The following is an 18,155-nucleotide window of genomic DNA, read 5'->3' as shown; positions in this document are numbered from 1 at the left end:
TGGTGGATTTTCCTGTTTTGAGATCGGTTGGTTCTCATCAGGGATTGGTTTTTGTTAAGACTTTTCACTTATAATTAGCATAAGAGTTCCCCAGAGGGTCCGGAGATGGCAGTTGGCTGGCAGTGCCATAGCAAATGAAGCTCCCTGCTGGGTTAAATGCAGGTTTCAGGGACCACAGGGGTTGCAACCAGGTGGGCTGAAATCCTGAAGAGGGTCCACCCAGTGAAAGGATCCCAGAGGCAAAACTTGAAGCAGCCTTGCTTGGCTGTTGAAGTTCTCCAGGCAGGGGCCTGGACACTTCTGCCAAGTATACAAAGTTCACAAAGGAATAACAAAGGGAATCTATGGGAGAAAAGGTTTTCTGTGCAGCTTGAGATGGCACAAATAGCCAACAAGCAGCAGAGAGAGGAATGGGGACAAGGGAGAGGGAGGAGAGAGCGAGCCTGAGCCTGGCATGGGCTTTAAAACCGCGAAGGCCACTTTAACAGGGCCATACCTCCTTTTTTTTTTTTTTAAGCTCAGATCATTTTATTTCCATCAAACATTCTATTTAAATTTCATTTAAGTTTGTATCATTTCATGAATGAACATTAAGAAACATTATTAACAGTTATTTTATATTTTTGCTATGACAGATTATACTTTGATAAGCATTACATCCTTTGTTTCCTTAGATCAATTTCTCTTATTAGTTAAATTTTATCAACTCTGTAGCCCAGCTGTATCCCACTCCCTCATTCCCTCCCAGACCCTCCCTCCCTCTCTCCCTCCCTCATCTCCTCCCTGCCCCTTTCCAAGTCCACTGATTGGGGAGGACCTCCCTCCCCTTTCATCTGACCCTGTTTTATCACATACCTCCTACTCTTATCACTCCCTCATAACTAAACATTCAAATCTATGATTTTGGGGGCCATTCCTATTCAAACCACAATATCTATCTATCTATCTATCTATCTATAAATTAGCCATGTATATCACTGTGGTGACTGTCAAGTTAATTTCAAAAGTCTGGAAATTTTCTTTTTCTCTTTCTGTCAAATGAGATTATAAGGTGACTCCAGAGTGATTTGAATGGAATTATACAGTGATAAGGAAAAACCAGGAGCCATTAGAATTGTAGCAGTGGCTAGGTTGTCTTTTCCCTGTAAACAGCTGATTGTGTGTTTATAGGCCTCTGACTCCAGCAGTTCTTGACTGTATGCCTCCTGTTCATAGTGAGTGCGCCTTGAGGGAATGGACCTCAATGTCCCCCTGGTGTTCAGCCTCCCACTCATGGAGCTGACAAATCATGGAGCTGATTTGGTCTGAGAGGCAATGCATCTTTAGACTACATCCCGGCAGCTTTCCTGAACGTCTGCCTTCCTGGGCTCAGGAACTGGCCACAGTCAGCTAGTTTGTTCTACCAAGTCATGGTGCCTCGCTGATGGGACTGGATCAAATGGTTCCCCTGTCTGTGTGGAGCAGAAGAGAGTCCTTGTGTTGAGAAAAAGTCCAAGCTCTGGACTGTGGACCATGTTGGCCTAGGAGTCCCATTTGCTGTTTGTCTGTGTAACAACGGTGACTCTCTAATGCTCAGGTTAAACAGCCAGAGATCTTTTGCTTGTCTGTTTTGTGTTTGTTTTTTAAGACAGGGTTTCTCCCTGTAGCCTTGGTTGTCCTGGACTCTGTAGACCAGGCTGGTCTCGAACTCAGAGAGATCCACCTTCCTTTCCCTCCGGAGTGCTGGGATTACAGACATGCTCCACTACCAACCCGCTTACCAGCCAGGGTCTTGGTCAGGTGACGATCACTGTGACAAAACATGACCAAAAGCAAGATTTATTTGGCTTAAGCTTCCAGATTCATAGCCCATCTAGCCCATCACTGAAGATAGCCAAGGCAGGAACTCAACACAGAGCAGGAATCTGGAGGCAGGAGCTGATGCAGAGGCCATGGAGGGGGTTTCTTACTGGTTTGCTCTCCAATGGCTTGCTCAGCCTGCTTTCTTGTAGAACCCAGGACTGAGGCTGGAGAGATGGCTCAGTGGATAAGGGCACTGGTGCTCTCCCAGAAGACCCAAGTTCAGTTCCCAATAGCAGCTCACAACTGTATGCGTCCAGCTTCTAATGACTTGACACCCTGTCACAGAGATTAAACATACAGGCAAATAACCAATGTATATAAAATAAAACAAATAATTAAAAAACTAATTTCTTTGCCAGGCATGGTGGTAGGTCAGGTGAATCTCTGTGAGTACGAGCTAGCCTGCTCTACAAAGTGAATCCAGGACAGCCAAGGCTATTACACAGAGAAACCCTATGTTGAAAAACCACCACCACCAAAACAGTATCACCAGCCTAGAGTGACCACCCACAATTGCTGGGCCCAAAGACTAATTAAGAAAGTGTCCTAAGGCTGGAGAGATGTTTAAGAGCACTGGCTGCTCTTCCAAAGGTCCTGAGTTCAATTTCTAGCAACCACAGGATGGGTGGTAACCATTTATAATGACATCTGGTGTCTTCTTCTGGTGCACAGGTGGACATGCAGACAGAACACTATCCATAATAAATAAATCTAAAAATCAGAAAAAAAAGAAAATGCCCTACAGGCTTGCCTGCAGCTCGATTTTTCCACCCTTAACTCCAGTGTCTCTCCCTGTACTCTCTTCCTCTGTCCTTATTTCCCCAACCTGATCCTTCCTATTCCGATCTCCAGCCCTTCTCCACCTGCCAAACCTATTCTCTTTTCCCTTCCCAGGGAGGTACATGCGTTCCTCCTAGGGCTCTCCTTGTTGCTTAGCCTCTCTGGCTCTGTGGATTGTCTTTTTTATATTGACAGCTAATATCCATTTATGGGGTACATTCCATAGTGAGTACATTCTTCCTGGGTCCGGGTTGCCACGCGCAGGGTGAATGTTTTCTAGTTCCATTCATTTCCCGATCTTATGGAGGCATTCCCCCAATTGAGGCTTCCTCCTCTCAGATGACTCTATTTAGCCTGTGACAAAACTAGCCGGCATAGCTAGGGATCTGGAGCAGATTGGATCCAGGATGGTGCCCGAGAATCTGAAGTGTTTTGTTTTTTTTTTTTTCATTTGGTTAGTCATTTAGTGTGTGTGTGTGTGTGTGTGTGTGTTCAGAGAATAACTCTGAGGGAGTCAGTTCTCTCCTTCCACCACGTGTTTGGGAAATCAGGCTGGGCAACAAGTGTCTACTCTCAAGCCATCCTGCTGGCTGACCACAGATTCTAAAGTTCTAAGAAGCTTTTTTTTTTAAAGATTTATTTATTAATTTATTGTGTATACAGTATTCTGCCTGCATGCCTGAAGAGGCCGCCAGATCTCATTATAGATGGCCACGAGCCACCATGTGGTTGCTGGGAGATGAACTCAGGACCTCTGGAAGGGCAGCCAGCAGAACCACTCTTAACCCCTGAGCCATCTCTCCTCCCCCTCTAAGAAGCTTTAAGATAATGCCTGTACTAGCTCGGGGCCATGGCGGGATAAGAGAGGACCCTTTGCCCTGTTTGCCTGGTGCCCGTGCTGGTGTGATAGCCAAATATAAAGGATACAGTTGGGGCTCGCTTGAGTAAGTTGCAGAAATATCTTGTGGGCGCCACCGGAGCCTGCTCCTCTTTTGCTAGCCAGCGCCCTCTTGTGGATGTGAAGCCTGTAGCGTCCTCAGGCAGCTACAGCGACGCTTCTAGAAGGTTCTCTGAGGATACAGCCTTTTTCAGGTGAGTGTCTGCATGGGACAGAAACAAGAAGACTGGCGCCAGATAGCAGCTACCTAGTGGCAAACTTCCCCTAGGAGGAGGGCAGAGTGACCACCTTGGGCCGCACGAAGTGAAGGGATGGGCAGTGTGGAAAACTTGGCTGCTCAGTCCGGTGCAACTGACTGCCCCCAGGAACTGGCAGCGCCCAGTGGGACCCAACACAAAATTGGGAACTTTCCTAAGACGTTAAGAGTATCTGTTTCAGTGCTGATGACTGGCAGTTTGAGCAGTCCTTGGCATGATCTTGTGGGGCAGTGGTTTTCTATTCTTTCTTTTTTTTCTTTCGAGCAGTGGCTTTCAACCTTCCTTAGACCGCTCGGACATCCTGACCGCGCTTTTCAGCCTTCCTTACGCTGCGACCCTTTAACACAGTTCCTCCTGTTGTGGTGACCCCCAACCATGAAATTGTTTTTGTGGCTACTTCATAGCTGTAATTTTGCTACTGTTATGAATCGCAGTGTGAATATCTGTGTTTTCTGATGGGCTTAGGCAACGTCTGTGAAAAGACCCCACGGGTCTCGGCCCTCAAGTTGAGAACTGATGTTGCAGATCCCATTGTTTTGACCCGCTTAATATTTGTAGACTGAACATGGACTTAAGAAAACAAAGGCAAGGCAGGAATGGTGGCTTAGGTGTGTAATTGCTGCTTTTGGGAGGCTCAGTCAGGAGGCTTGTCGTGTATTCAAAGTGAGTTTCAAGCATACAGAGCCCATCTCAAACAAACGGACGTCAGAGAATTTTAGCTTTCATTTCCTGAGTGCTAACCTTGTTTTCACCTGATCCTGGGCCCACTTTTTAGATGATTTTATTTTATTTTTTTGAGACAGGCTTTCACTATGTGGTCCAGGCTATCCTCCACTGCAGAAACTCGTGCCTCAGCCTCCTAATGTAAGAAATGTGGTCAGCCATGGGTCGATTGTTGTTTTTGCTGAGGTGCTTACTGTAAGTGCTAAGGATTGAATCTAGCACCTTGCTATGCACATGTGGGACTTGCCTGCACCCAACACTTGGATGTCTTTTTTTTTTTTTTTTTTGAGACAACTTCTCCCGGTTAGCCCAGGCTGCCAACTTTCTGTCCTCCTGCTTCAGCACCCTGACTTGTACTTGGTGGTGAGCCCTTGAGTGCTTACCTGGAGTATCACTTTTCTAATTCTCCAATGTTTGGCTTGCACCCCCCCTCCCCCCATAAAGGTGCGCATGATGTTGTGTGAGTCAGGGCAAAGGTCACACAAGCCTAACAACCCATCAGTGAGGCCTTGGTCTGCTGTCTTAGAAGTGGGGTGAGGCCACAGCAGGTCAGGGCTGTTATTTCTGGTAACTGCCACAGCCCTTTGCTTTTCATTTTTGCTTTTCCTCCATTCTTCCATTCAGAACTTGGGATTCAGTCCCAGCTGTTGAGGGAGGGAATGAGTGACAGGCTAACTGACCAAGGGACCCCAGAGGATGGTCTGGGGTGGGGCTTGTGCTGCCATGGAGAAGAGAGAAACCTGTCTGAGGGAGGGCCAGGGGGAAGGAGACCTGGAGACAGAGCAAACAAAGGGGTCAAGAGGGTAAGAATGACATCGTCTGAAGAGCTGGCATACAACAACTGGCATCTCAGACTCCAGCTCCCTCCTCTTGTGAGTACTGGCATCTGAGCCTTCTAGTTACCCCATACATGGGACAAAATCCTGAGCCTCTGAGTTTGGTTGGGGGGCCTGGAATAGGGCTCAGGAGCCCAGTATCATCCAGACATTTGAGTCACAGGGCTCTCTCTCTCTCTGGTTTTTTGAGACAGTGTTTCTCTGTTTTAGCCTTGACTATCCTGGAACTCACTCTGTAGGCCAGGCTGGCCTTGAACTCGCAGAGATCCTACTATCTCTGCCTTTCTAGTGCTGGGATTAAAGGCATGCACCACTACCACCACCTGGAGATTTTTTTAAAAAATATTTTATTTATTTGTTTATTTTTTTGTATGAGTGTTCTATCTGCACGTACACCTGCATGTCAGAAGAGGGCATCAGATTCCAAAATAGATGCTTGTGAGCCACCATGTGGTTGCTGGGAATTGAACTCAGGACCTCTGGAAGAATAGACATGGCTTATCCATTGAGCCATCTCTTTTTTTGTTTTTTTGAGATAGAGTTTCTCTGTGTAGCCATGGCTGTCCCGGATTTGCTTTGTAGATCAGGCTGGCCTCAAACTTGTCTCTGCCTCCCTGAGTGCTGGGATTAAATGCTTGTACCACCATGCCTGACTCAAGGATCTCTTCTGAAATTAGGGCCCAGAGCCCATGGTGGAAAAGTTGGGGTGACCTGCCCTCTCATACCTCTATCTTCTTCCTTCCTATCCATTCCTACTTTCTCCCACAGACAACAATGAAGGGAGACAGCAGACACCTCAATACTGAAGAGAGTGTCAGTGGATCTGAGGACTGTATCATCATCAGTGGTACCTGCAGTGACCAGTCCTCAGGCACCAAGAGCATCCCCTTGACCCAAGTCTTGGAGGCAATCTGCCCAGTGGAGAACAGAGGTAGGTGGGTCAGTGAGGAGCTGGGCTGGGCTTATATTCTCACATAGCAGCTCTAGTTGTATGCCCAGCTGGGGCGAGAGCCTCTCCCTGGCTCAGGAGGATATGGGGAGATTCTGAGCACCCTCATCTGCCTCCTTAAAGAGGAATCAGTTTGCCCCTACAAGACGCTGGTTAAACCTTTGTAAAAGGGTAAAAGCTTTGTCTCGTCTCTGCCCAGAGCCTCCTGCCTGGGACTCCGAGGGAGAGCCCCCACAGGTGGCGGGTCCCTTGCTTTGCCATTCCTGGCAGGGCTGGTCTCAGTGTGGCTGGATCATTGGTCCTTTTGCTGTGCTGACACGGGCATCATTATGGGTGAGAGGTGCTTTCTACTGCCCCTTCCGCTTAGCACCTCCCAGAACACCTGGGATTCAGCCCCTACCCTTTGAAGCCTCCTGTGTTGTCCCTGTCCTTGAGATCTATGGTGCCAATCAGAACTTTGTATAAAGGGCAAAAGTAGCCAGTTTCCATGTTCACCTGGTAGCCACTGGACCGTATAGAAATACTTGAAATATGGTCAGAAATATGGTAATATGAAATATGGTCAGAAACCAGTCTGTTTATTTGAATGAAATTGTCATCATGGGATTGGACAGTGGCTTTCTTGACAGAATTGGATGCTTCTCCTCCTTACTAGGACCCCAAATGTTACTGCTCAGCTTGTAGAGAGAAAAGCATGAGCCTGGCCCTGGACCCAATTTCTCTATGAGTACATAGAGCATACAGAGACATTGCGTGACCTCTGCTGATGACTGGTTTGAGGAAGACACTAGAGAAGGCCTGTCAGCAAGAAGCCTGTAGCCCTTTCCTCTGAATGTGTTCTCTGACTCTGTCCTCCCTAGGCCGCAGAGCAAGCTTACAACCATCCAAGAGCAAAGTCCCCTGCCTGGTTAGTTACATTCAGGTACTGTCTCCTCCTTTTCCTGGGTTCTGGGTATTTCTGTTAGCTTTCCTCATGGGTATCCCAAGGCTCAAAAAATTTGAAATCTACAAGTTAAGTTAAAATCTTCACTCATAGCCATGTGCGGGCCTCCTAGCACTCTGGGAGGCAGAGGTAGGCAGATCTCTAGGAGTTCAAGGCCAGCCTGGTCTACAAAGTGAGTCCAGGACAGCGAGGGCTACACAGAGAAACCCTGTCTTGAAAAACCAAACCACCAAACAACCAAACAACCAAAAAACCCACTTTATTTATTTTTCTAAGCTAGAAAGTTTTGAGTTATTGGTTCCTTCTTGTGTGTTTCTGAAATTAGTTCTTCATTTGTCTGATCAATATTGTTGTTAAGTTAATTAAAACAGCAAACTGCACTTATTCCAATTTGGTCACATCATGTTTGTACTTTCTGCTTTGTTATTTTATGTTGAGACAGGATCTGGCTGTGTAGCTCTTCTGGGCCTGGGAACCTTTGTGAAGACAGGATGACAGCCTCAGACATGGTCTAACATGGGACTATCTTGCCGTCCTTAGATTTTGGTTTTTAAACTATTCTTATCTCAAAAAACAAGACGTAACATAAAGAAACAAAAAACCCAAACCAAATAAACCCCCAGACACAGAATACTTGGCAATGAACCTAACCAAAAAAAGTGAAAGACTTCTATCATGAAATTTTGTTTTTGTTTTTCGAGACAGGGTTTCTCTGTGTGGTCTTGACTGTCCTGAACGTTGTAGACCAGGCTGGCCTCGAACTCACAGTGATCCACCTGCCTCTGCCTCTGCCTCTCAGAGTGCTGGAATTAAAGCTACCACACCCAGCTTATAATGAAAACTTTAAGACACTTAAAAAAAAAAAAAAAAAAAAAAAGGAAATGAAGCCCAGTGATGGAGGTATACACCTTTAATCCCAGCACTTGGGACGCAGAGGCAGGCGGATCTCTGAGACCAGCCTGGTCTACAGAGTGAGTTCCAGGACAGCCAAAGCTACACACAGAAATCCTGTTTTGAAAAACCAAACCAAACCAAACCAACCAACCAAACTAACAACAGTTAAAAAACAACAACAAAACAAAAAGACCCACAACCAAACAACAACAACAAAAAAAACCCCAAACCAACAACAAGAAAAGAAATTAAAGATGCAGCTAGATGATAAAAAAAAGAACTTCTAGGGCTGGAGAGATGGCTCAGAGGTTAGGAGCATTGTCTGCCCTTCCAAAGGTTCTGAGTTCAATTCCCAGCAATCACATGGTGGCTTCACAATCATCTATAGTGAGATCTGCACTTATTCCAAAGATCTGGGTCTTCTGGCATGCAGGTGTACATGCAGGCAGAATACTGTATACATAATAAGTCTTCAAAAAAAAAAAAAAGAACCTTCTTTGACTAAAAGAAATTAATGTTGTGAAAGTCTCTGTACTACAACAACAATTTACAGATTTGATGCAGTTCTCATCAAAATTCTAATGACATTTTTCAGATAACTAGAAGAAAGTAATGAAAAATTCACATGGAAGTACAAAAGACCACAAATAGCCAAATTGACCCTGAGCAGAGAGAATACTGTTGGAAGCATCACAATACCCCACCTCAGGTTCTGCTCCTGAGCTATGCACCCATGCTACTGGTATGAAATGGACCTGGAGCCCAGTAGAACTGAATAGAGGGCCTAGAGCTAGACCCACTCAGGTATGGCCACTCAGTTTTTGACAAAGATGTCAAATACATGTCTTGACAAAAGGATAACCTATCCAACAAATGGTGCTGGCAAAATTGGGTATCTTATCTTGTAGCCATTTGAACAAGAATGGCCTCCATGGGCTCATCTGTCTGACTACTTGGCCCCTAGTTGGTGGAACTGCTTGGGAAGGATTATGAGGCTTGATCTTACTGGAAGAAGTGTGTTACTGGGAATGGTCATTGAGGGTTACAAATCCCACACCTTTCCAGTTAGCTGTCTCTGCCTTCTACCTGTGGATCGAGATGTGAGGTCTTGACTGTTCCTGCCATCATGCCTTTGTTTTGCCTTCAACCATGAGCCTGATTACATACTTTTATAAGTTTCCTTGGTTATGGTGTTTTGTGATAGGAATAAAAAGCCTAACTATGAAACACCTGTAGAGGAGTAAAATGAGATTCATATGTCTTACCCTGTACAAAAATCTATTCAAAGTGGACCGGAGACCTTGATTTAAAACCTAAAATGTTCAAAAAGCTAACGGAAAACATACAGCATAGGTTCAAAGGTATTAACAGGAACTTTTTTTTTTAATTTAGTTATTATTGATACAGCATTCTGCCTGCATGTGTGTGTGCCTGTGCACCAGAAGAGGGCACCAGATCTCACTATAGATGTTATTTTGAGGCAGGGTTTCTCTATGCAGCCTTGGCTTTCCTGGCACTCTCTTTGTTGACCAGGTTTGTTGTCTCAAACTCACAGAGATCCACCTGCCTCAGTCTCCTCTTTAACAGACAGAATATCGCTATGTAGTGCTGGCTGTCCTGGAACTTGCTATGTAGACTAGGCTGGCCTTGAACTCACAGAGATCAGCCTGCCTCTGCCTCTCAAGTGCTGGGTTTAAAGACATGCCCCACTGTGCCCAGCTGCAGTGCACTTTTAATTTTTATTTATTTATTTATTTTTAAAGTACTATTTTATTTTATTTTTTTAATGTGTATGGGTGTTTTGCCTGTATGTATGTCTGTGATCACATGCATGCAATACCCGTCAGGGCCAGAAGAGGGCATCAGATCCTCTATAACTGAGGTTGCAGGTGGTTGTAAGCCGTCTTGTGGGTGTTGGGAGTTGAACCTTGGTCTCCTGGAAGAGCAACCCGTGCTCTTAACTGCTGAGTCATCTTTCCATCCCCCACTGTACACTTTCTAGTGCAAATATTTAACATACAGTCGTGTTCGAATCAGCAGAATGTCTGTCACAGTCCACTAAATTCGAAGATGTTAAACACATGTAGCTTGTAATAATAACAACAACAATAATAGATATACTCACGTAATCATAAAACATAGTGATTTATTTAGATGGTTTTAAATTATTTTACCGTGAATAAAGCATAACTATAACAATCATCTTAACAGAAATAGTTGTGGGTCTTTTTTGTTTCTGTTTTTTTAAGCAGGGTCTCTCTGCATAGCCCTGGCTGGTGTAGAGGTCTGTGTAGACCAGGCTGGCCTTGAACTGAACACTGGAGTTAAAGGTGTGTGCCACCACACCAGGAGAAACAGGAATGAGCTCACTGGCAGGCCGGGTCTTTGCCGCCCGGTGCTTTGTAAACTGTTGCTGTCCTTCAGGACCTGACCTGGGTGCTAAACTCTCCTACTTGTCCTTTCTCAGATTTGATACTTTCTCTGCAGATCTACTCATTATCTGTCTCCTTACTACGGTTTGGTGTTTCATGCTCCTTTTTTTTTAGCTTTTTTTTTTTTTTTTAGCTCAATGTAATTTATCTGGTTTGTTCGCAACCACCGTTTCTGTCTTGATTTCATGTGTTTGCAAACACATGAGTCTTCCTGTTTCTGCCAGTAGTTCATTCGACATCAGCAGATGAGTGCAGTCGCCGAGTGGTTCTGAAAACATACCTGCCAGCACAGCTTGCTCTGTCCGAGACTGGACTGTTTTTCCAACCCTGCAAGCTGGGATGGCGCTCCAGCGGGGCAGTCTGACGCTCCAGGGCTTCGCTGGGCTGCACGCATAGAGGCAGCTGTGTCGTTGCCACAGTAACAACAATCCTTTCCCACAGCAGATCTTGCACACTGGCATGAAGTTTCTGGTCGAATCTCAGATTGTTTCTGCCTGAGGTGCAGGTGACCCGGGCCGCACATCTAGCTCTCCAGGCGTCCCTGTCAGCCTGTTGACAACAGCACTGTCCTCAACATTCCCGCTCCACTCAGGGACCCTGTGTTCACGGCCTCCATTACCTTTCCAAGAACTGATTTAGAGCTGAGCCCCGCAGCAAAGGGGGACGTTTCACTGTTGTCTGGAGATGCTTTCCCACAGCTGCTCCTCACTTTAAACAGTCCTTGAACATGTTTATAAGAAGTTATTTCTTTAAGTTTATTTATTATATATTTGGGAGATGATGAATTTTCTTCTTTTTTGTTTTTTAAATATTTGTTTATTATTTATACAGCTCACCAGGAAAGGGCACCAGATCTCACTATAGATGGTTGTGAGCCACTGTGTGGTTGCTGGGAATATGAACTCAGGACCTTTGGAAGAGCAGTCAGTGTTCTTAAACTCTGAGCCATCTCTCTAGGCCCCCCCCCTTTTTTAAAGATTTATTTACTATGTATACAGAGTTCGGCCTGCATGTATGAATACAGGCCAGAAGAGGCACCAGATATCTTTGTAGATAGTTGTGAGCCACCATGTGGTTGCTGGATTGAACTCAGGATCTTTGGAAGGGCAGCCAGTGCTCTTAACCTGTAAGCCATCTCTCTAGCCCATGATGAATCTTCTTTACCTACTTTGAACTTGATCGTGTCTTTAAACTCCTCTGGAGCCGGTGGCACATAGTGAATGATATGTAAAGGACGCACTTGGTAAACTGCTATGCAAATGAAGAAAATAATTGAATCTTCTTTTAATTGACCATTCTGTTATTTTTTAAATTTTTAGAAATATTTATTTATTGGGACTGGAGAGATGGCTCAGTGGTTAAAAGCACTGGCTGCTCTTCCAGAGGACCCATGTTCAATTTCCAGCACCCACATGGCAGCTCACACCTGTCTGTAACTCTAGCTCCACAGGATCCTATGCCCTCACACAGACATACACACAGGCAAAAGATAAATGTACATAAAATAAAAAGAAATCATTATACACACTTTAAATATATTTATAAAAATTTATTTATTTAGTATTTCTTTTTAATGTGATGAATGCCTACAAGTGTATCTGTGTGCTGTGCCTGATGCCCTCAGAGGCCAGAGAAGGGTGTCAGATCCCCTGAAATGGAGCAACAGGCAGTTGTTAGCTCTCTTGTGGGTGTTAAGCATTGGACTCTAGACCCCTGGAAGAGCAGCTGGAGAGCAGCCAGTGCTCTTAACCACTGAGCCATCTCTCCAGCTCTGAAAACTCACTTACTGAACATGGAAAGGGAAGTTTTTGTTATTCTGTGTGCCATGGAATCATTCCTGCTGTCACCAATATTCTATGGATCTGATGCAACAATGTCTATATAGAAATGAACTCCATTTGCTTTTCCTTCAGTGTCACACTGGGATCTATCAAAGATCACAGGGGCAGACATACTCTTCGTTTCAGTTCTGGGAGCAATGACTGCAGCAGGAGGGGCAGGCAAGACTGAAGGGAAGGGATGAGTTCTTTTTCCTGGATGTCCAAGGAACTTCAGCAGCCTTTGCTAAAGGACTCAGTGTCACCTACGATTTCTGCAGGTTTGGGGCCACTGCAGTTTGCGCTAATATCTCTGCGGGAGACTGGCTGGTGCTGAGATGATGGACTTGACTCTAGGGTGGAGAAGTTCTTGTGACCAGGTCCTCTCTGTCCTAAGTCAGTGGGCTGGGCTTCCCATGATGGAAGACGGTCTCATAAAGTCTTTTTTTTTTTTTTTTTTTAAGATTTATTTATTTTATTATGTATACAATGTTCTGCCTGCATGTACACCTGAATGCCAGAAGAGGGCACCAGATCTCATTATTGATGGTTGTGAGCCACCATGTGGTTGCTGAGAATTGAACTCAGTACCTCTGGAAGAGCAAGCAGTGCTCTTAACCTCAGAGCCATCTCTCCAGCCCCTATAAAGTCTTATTAGAGAAAAGTGAGGTGGGTAGAAGTGTCGTAGGCACCATTCATGTGGTGTCATTATGCATTTCAACACCATTCACCTTCCTTAGCCGTATTGCTTGTGTGACTCCGTGACACTGGAAAGCCATTTTCTTTTCATAGGACCTCACAGGAGATGGAGATGAAGACAGTGATGGTGAGGCAAGGGACAGCAGTGGCTCTGGCCAAACTCCAGTGATGCCCAAACTCTTCTGGGAGACCAGGACACCCTCTAAAACCCCAGCAGTAAGTCCTCTCTTGCCGAGCCCAGGCTCTTCCTACCACTCATAGCCCTGCATAGAAAACAAGGCTTAGGTAATTCAACATCTCTTTCCCCCATGCCTGTGTTTAAATCTAAATTAAATATTTAAAAAGAATTGCTTTACTCTTATTCACAAGTATACGCCACATGAGTGCATACATTCCTGGAGGCCAGAAGAGGGTGTAAGGTCTCCCTGCAGATGGAGTTACAGGCAGGTATAAGCCACCCGAGGAAGGTGCCTAGAACTGAACTCAAGTCCCCTGGAGCAGTAAGGACTTTCAACTGCCGAGGCATCACTATATCTTTGTTGTTGTTGTTTTGTTTTTCGAGACAAGGTTTTTCTCTATAGCCTTGCCTGTCCTGGAACTCTCTCTGTAGACCAGGCTGGCCTTGAATTCAGAGAGCCACCTGCCTCTGCCTCCCACGTGCTGGGATTAGAGGCGTCGGCTGTCACTACCCAGCTGCACCCAGATGTTTTTGTTAGCCAGTCCCAGCTCTGTTTCATTAAAAACACTGAACAAATATCCCTGCAGGATGCGGTCTGCCTCTCCCCTGAGTGTTAGGGGAGCCCGGAAGTCTGTGGCTTCACTCTCAGCCTGCCCTTGTTGGAACTCTGTTGAGGAAGCAAGAATTCCCATGGCCCAGTTCTGGCCCACCTTGGAGCTGAGCTGAAAGCCACTGGCATTCCTCACCATTATCTTGTGTCTTTTCCTGCTGTCTTGAGGTGACCCCAGCAGGTCCAGCACATTCTTCTTCTGTTTCCGGATGTACAGGAGCCAGCTAGCCAGGAACCCCACCCCTTCTGAGCTCAGCTTCAGAGCCTCTGGCACAACCTGTTGCTCTCTCAGCCCAATTCTGTTTTTGCTCTGCAGTGGGGTCAATCACTGCCAGTGCTTGTTCTTTTTTTTTCTTTTTTTTTTTTTTTTGAGATGGAGTTTCTCTGTATGACCTTGGCTGACCTGGACTCACTTTGTAGACCAGCCTGCCCTTGACCTCACAGAGATCTGCCTGCCTCTATTTCCCTAAGTGCTGGGATTACTGGTGCCACTGCTCCTGGCTACCAGCTCTTGCTTTTATAAAACAAAGGGTCCTGGTTTGTTTCCTCACTCTTGCTTGCGTTGGATGTAATGGAGGCAGGCTGTCACTACGCATCCCCACCTGCTTTGCTCTAGCGGGGCTCAACCCTTTCCTTCTGTCTACAGTCCCTGAGTTGGCAAGCAACCACTTCAGCAAGCACTCTGTGGCCGTCCCCTGCCAGCCCTTACCCTACCATTGACCTCACAGATGAAGACACGATACCGCAAAGTATCAGTACCCCCGTGGTTGACTTGAGCCAGGATGACCATCAGGAGGGCATGGACACCACACAGCTGGATGAAGAAAGCAGAGATGGACACAGCACTGAGTATCAGGTACCACTGAGAAGGGCTTTCTGCCTTAAGCCGCCTGCATGTAGAGAAGAGATAATAGTCGTGTAGTGATCAGCCACTGTTACTGTTGTCATTTTCTTCATAGTTTACAATTCTAAGCATTTTCCAAATACAGCATGTCCTTCTTTTGCCCCACTCCACTCCTGGACACTAACATGAACAGCGTGCTCGCTCTCTCTCTCTCACCCCATCCCCTCATGTGCACATGTATGGTATGTGCACGTGCAGCTGGAAGCCAGAGGTTGACACCAGATGTTTTCCTCATTTGTTTTTCCACCTGTATCATTGTGTCTGTCTGTGCGCATGGGAGAGTACAGGTGTGTACATGCCCCGGTGTGTGTAGAAGGCAGAGGACTTGGCTTCCACTGTGTTTTTGAGACAGGGTCCCCTGCTGTTTACCACTTTGTGAGACAGACAGACAGCCCCTCAAGGGATCCTCCTGTCTCTATCTCCCTCTTGTCCGAGGCATGTAGATTACAGAGATGCATTATTGCATGGAGCTTTAAATGGGCTCTGGACTCTGCTACCCATGCTTGCATGATAAGCACTTTATCCACTTCACTCTCTATTCATGAAGAATTTCATTTTACTTTATGTGTGTGAGTGTTTTGCCTGCATGTATATGTGTGTACCATGTACATGTCATGTGCCCTCAGAGGCCAAAAGAGGATGTTGGATCCTCTAGAACTGTTACAGACAGTTCTAAGTCACAGTGGGGGTACTGGGAATTGAACCTGGGTCTTCTGAAAGAACATCCTGTGCTTCTAACCACTGAGCAATCTCTCCAGACCCCTTCACCTTAGTTTTTAGACAACTCAGTGGCTCAGAGCTCATCAACTGGACTCCATTGGTTGGCCAGGAAGCTCCTGTCTACACCTTCCCAGTGCTGGGATTCCATGCACAGGCCAACACAAACAGCTTTTGACATGGGTGTTGGGATCCATGCAGCAAGCATTTCATTAATGGAGCCATTGGCTCAGCCCCATGGACATCCTCTGCATGCTGTTTTCTTATCCATACATAGAATAAGGTATGTTCTGTTCATACACAGACACATATCCTGTGGAAGTCTGTATGCGTCTCTTCAGTTTCCTTTGTTCTATAGCTTTGAGATTTTTGTTTGTTTTTGTTTTGTGTTGAGACAGGGTCTCACTACGTAACCCTCCCTAGCGGACCTGGAACTCACTATGTAAGCCAGTCTAGCCTTGAACTCAGGGGTCTACCAGCCTCTGCCTCCTGAGTGCCGGGATTAAGAGCTTGTCCACCATGCCCTGTGGGAGTTAATTAGCAAGAGATTAGTGTAGATTTAAGCAGACATTTGTGGAGTAGAGGCTTAGAACAAGGACCTTTCACACTCAAGAATGGGCACAGACTTCTTGAGAGCCTCTCTAGCTGGGCTTTAACTATTTTAACATAGTATTATTAGTTATTTTTTAAAGGTTTTCTTTTCTTCTCTCTCTCTCTTTTTTTTTAAGATTTATTTATTTATTATTTATACAGTATTCTGCCTGCATGTTTGTCTACACACCAGAAGAGGGCACCAGATCTCATTATAGGTGGTTTTGAGCCACCACGTGGTTTCTGGGAATTGAACTCAGGACTTTGGAAGAACAACCAGTGCTCTTAACCTCTGAGCCATCTCTCCTATAACTAATAACTATGTTATTAGTTATTTGAGAATTTCATGCATACATGTGATGTCTTTTGATCATAATCACTCTCTTCTCCTCCCCTTCTTCCAGGTCATTCCACCCTCACCTGCTCCCCACCCCCCAACTTTTTGTTGTTATTTTAATAATTCACTTAAGCCCAGATACACCTGGGCGTGGGGCCATCCACAAGAGTGGTGGTTGACCTACCAGCGACCATTCTTAAAGGAAGCTGACTCTTCCTCCCTGAGAAGCTGTCAGCGGTCAGTAGCTCCTCGGCTGAGGGTGGGGGGCTTGTGAACCTTCCTTCCTCCACTTGAGAAGCTTGCCTGACCTTGTGCCGTCTCGTGGAGGCACGGCTGCTGTGAGTTCTCGAGTGGAGTGAGCCTCCTTGTCCTGAAGACACTGTTTCGCTGCAGCTCTTCCCAGCTTGTTACTATCTTTCTGCCCTCTCTTCCACAGTGCTCCCCTAGCCCGATGGGGAGAGGCACTTGTCTTTGTGTACATGAATAACTTATTTTTCTTGGACATGTTTTTCTGGCCTATTCGGTAGGTACATGCTGTACCTCCTAGCTGCACCTCAGGTCAGCACCTTAGGTTTTATGGAAAGCCTTTTCTTACTCTTAAGGTCAATGAAGTTTCATGGCTTCTCCTGGGGTCTTCTGTCTTTGCTGTTAGGATCATCTTCCAGGAAGAGAAAGGGTTTGGAATAGGTGACTTATGTGGGGAAAAACTGAGGGCTGCTTGCCATGAGATGGGTATGGTGGTTTGGTGATGAACATTTTTCTGAGGTGAGCCCAGGGCAAGGCAGGTTTGGGAGTCCTCAGAGCTGAGAGCTGAGTTCCCTACTTGGGGTTTCTCTGAGGACAGTTTTCTACTGATAGATGCATTAAGCTTTGACACTGGGTCTAGGCAAATACTTCCTGAGTTACCTGCCTTAAATAGACTGATGGTGACTTGTAGGATCAGAGACAAGCTACTCTTGAAAAGGGTAAAGGGTTAGAGAATTCTGAATTCAGAGCTCCATGAATTTAAATTTATTTTTTTTGGGGGGGGTAATTGCTTCTTTTGGGTCAGAGTCACCATTATGGACCCTGGTAGCTTAGGAACAGCCAGGCATACACCCATGTGTTTAGAAAAAATCCTGGGAGAGACAAGAGAGATAACCCTTGCCTCTTAGTGTCATTTAGCTCTGCTAGGAAACAGGAGGCCATCCTTGACTGTGTCTGGAGTAAGGTAGGCTCTGCCAGCCACTCCCCTCTGTTAGACCCCATTTTGACTCTTACTCCTATTGAGCAAATAGTCTGAGAGATGCAAAGAGTTTGAACCAAAGGATGCAGATAGAACGGTTTTACTGTATTGGTCTCCTAGGAATGTTAGTCAGTGTGGGACCAACTCACAAGATAGGAGACAGGGGTACAGGGTAGAAGCATGTGGGGAAACGAATTATTAAGATGATTTCTGGGAGGCTGGAGAGATGGCTCAGCTATCAGTTAAGAACACTTGATACCCTTCCAGAGGTTTAGCACCTAGACCCCACATTGGGCAGCTCTAGGTCCAGGGTATCCGACACCCTCTTCTGACATACTCACACAGACAAACACACACACATAAACAATAATAAATCCTTTAAAAAAAAAAAAAGACCTTGCTATGGCTCAGCCTCAATGTGAGGTTCTGCTTTTCTTGAGAGTTGAATTCCCTTGGGGCCAATTTGATGCAAAAACATTCAAACTTCCCAAAAGCAAGAAAAATAGGTTATCAAGCTGGGTGT

General features: G+C 45.7%; 1 protein-coding gene across 1 annotated transcript in view; it reads left to right on the top strand.

Annotated features, from left to right (window-relative positions):
- The first annotated feature begins 6,110 nt into the window (after positions 1–6,110).
- The window catches only part of LOC132653806 (DNA (cytosine-5)-methyltransferase 3C-like), a 30,301-nt gene continuing 18,256 nt past the window's right edge, over positions 6,111–18,155 (top strand). The window contains exons 1-6 of the mRNA XM_060383248.1: positions 6,111–6,267; positions 6,485–6,618; positions 13,164–13,286; positions 14,505–14,714; positions 17,010–17,083; positions 17,136–17,172. Coding sequence (XP_060239231.1) covers positions 6,111–6,267; positions 6,485–6,618; positions 13,164–13,286; positions 14,505–14,714; positions 17,010–17,083; positions 17,136–17,172 — 735 coding nt within the window. The remainder of the gene's footprint in view (positions 6,268–6,484; positions 6,619–13,163; positions 13,287–14,504; positions 14,715–17,009; positions 17,084–17,135; positions 17,173–18,155) is intronic.

Source organism: Meriones unguiculatus, chromosome 4, assembly GCF_030254825.1.
Source record: "Meriones unguiculatus strain TT.TT164.6M chromosome 4, Bangor_MerUng_6.1, whole genome shotgun sequence".
NCBI classification, from domain to species: Eukaryota; Metazoa; Chordata; class Mammalia; order Rodentia; family Muridae; genus Meriones; species Meriones unguiculatus.
This window is presented reverse-complemented; position numbering and strand designations above follow the sequence as displayed.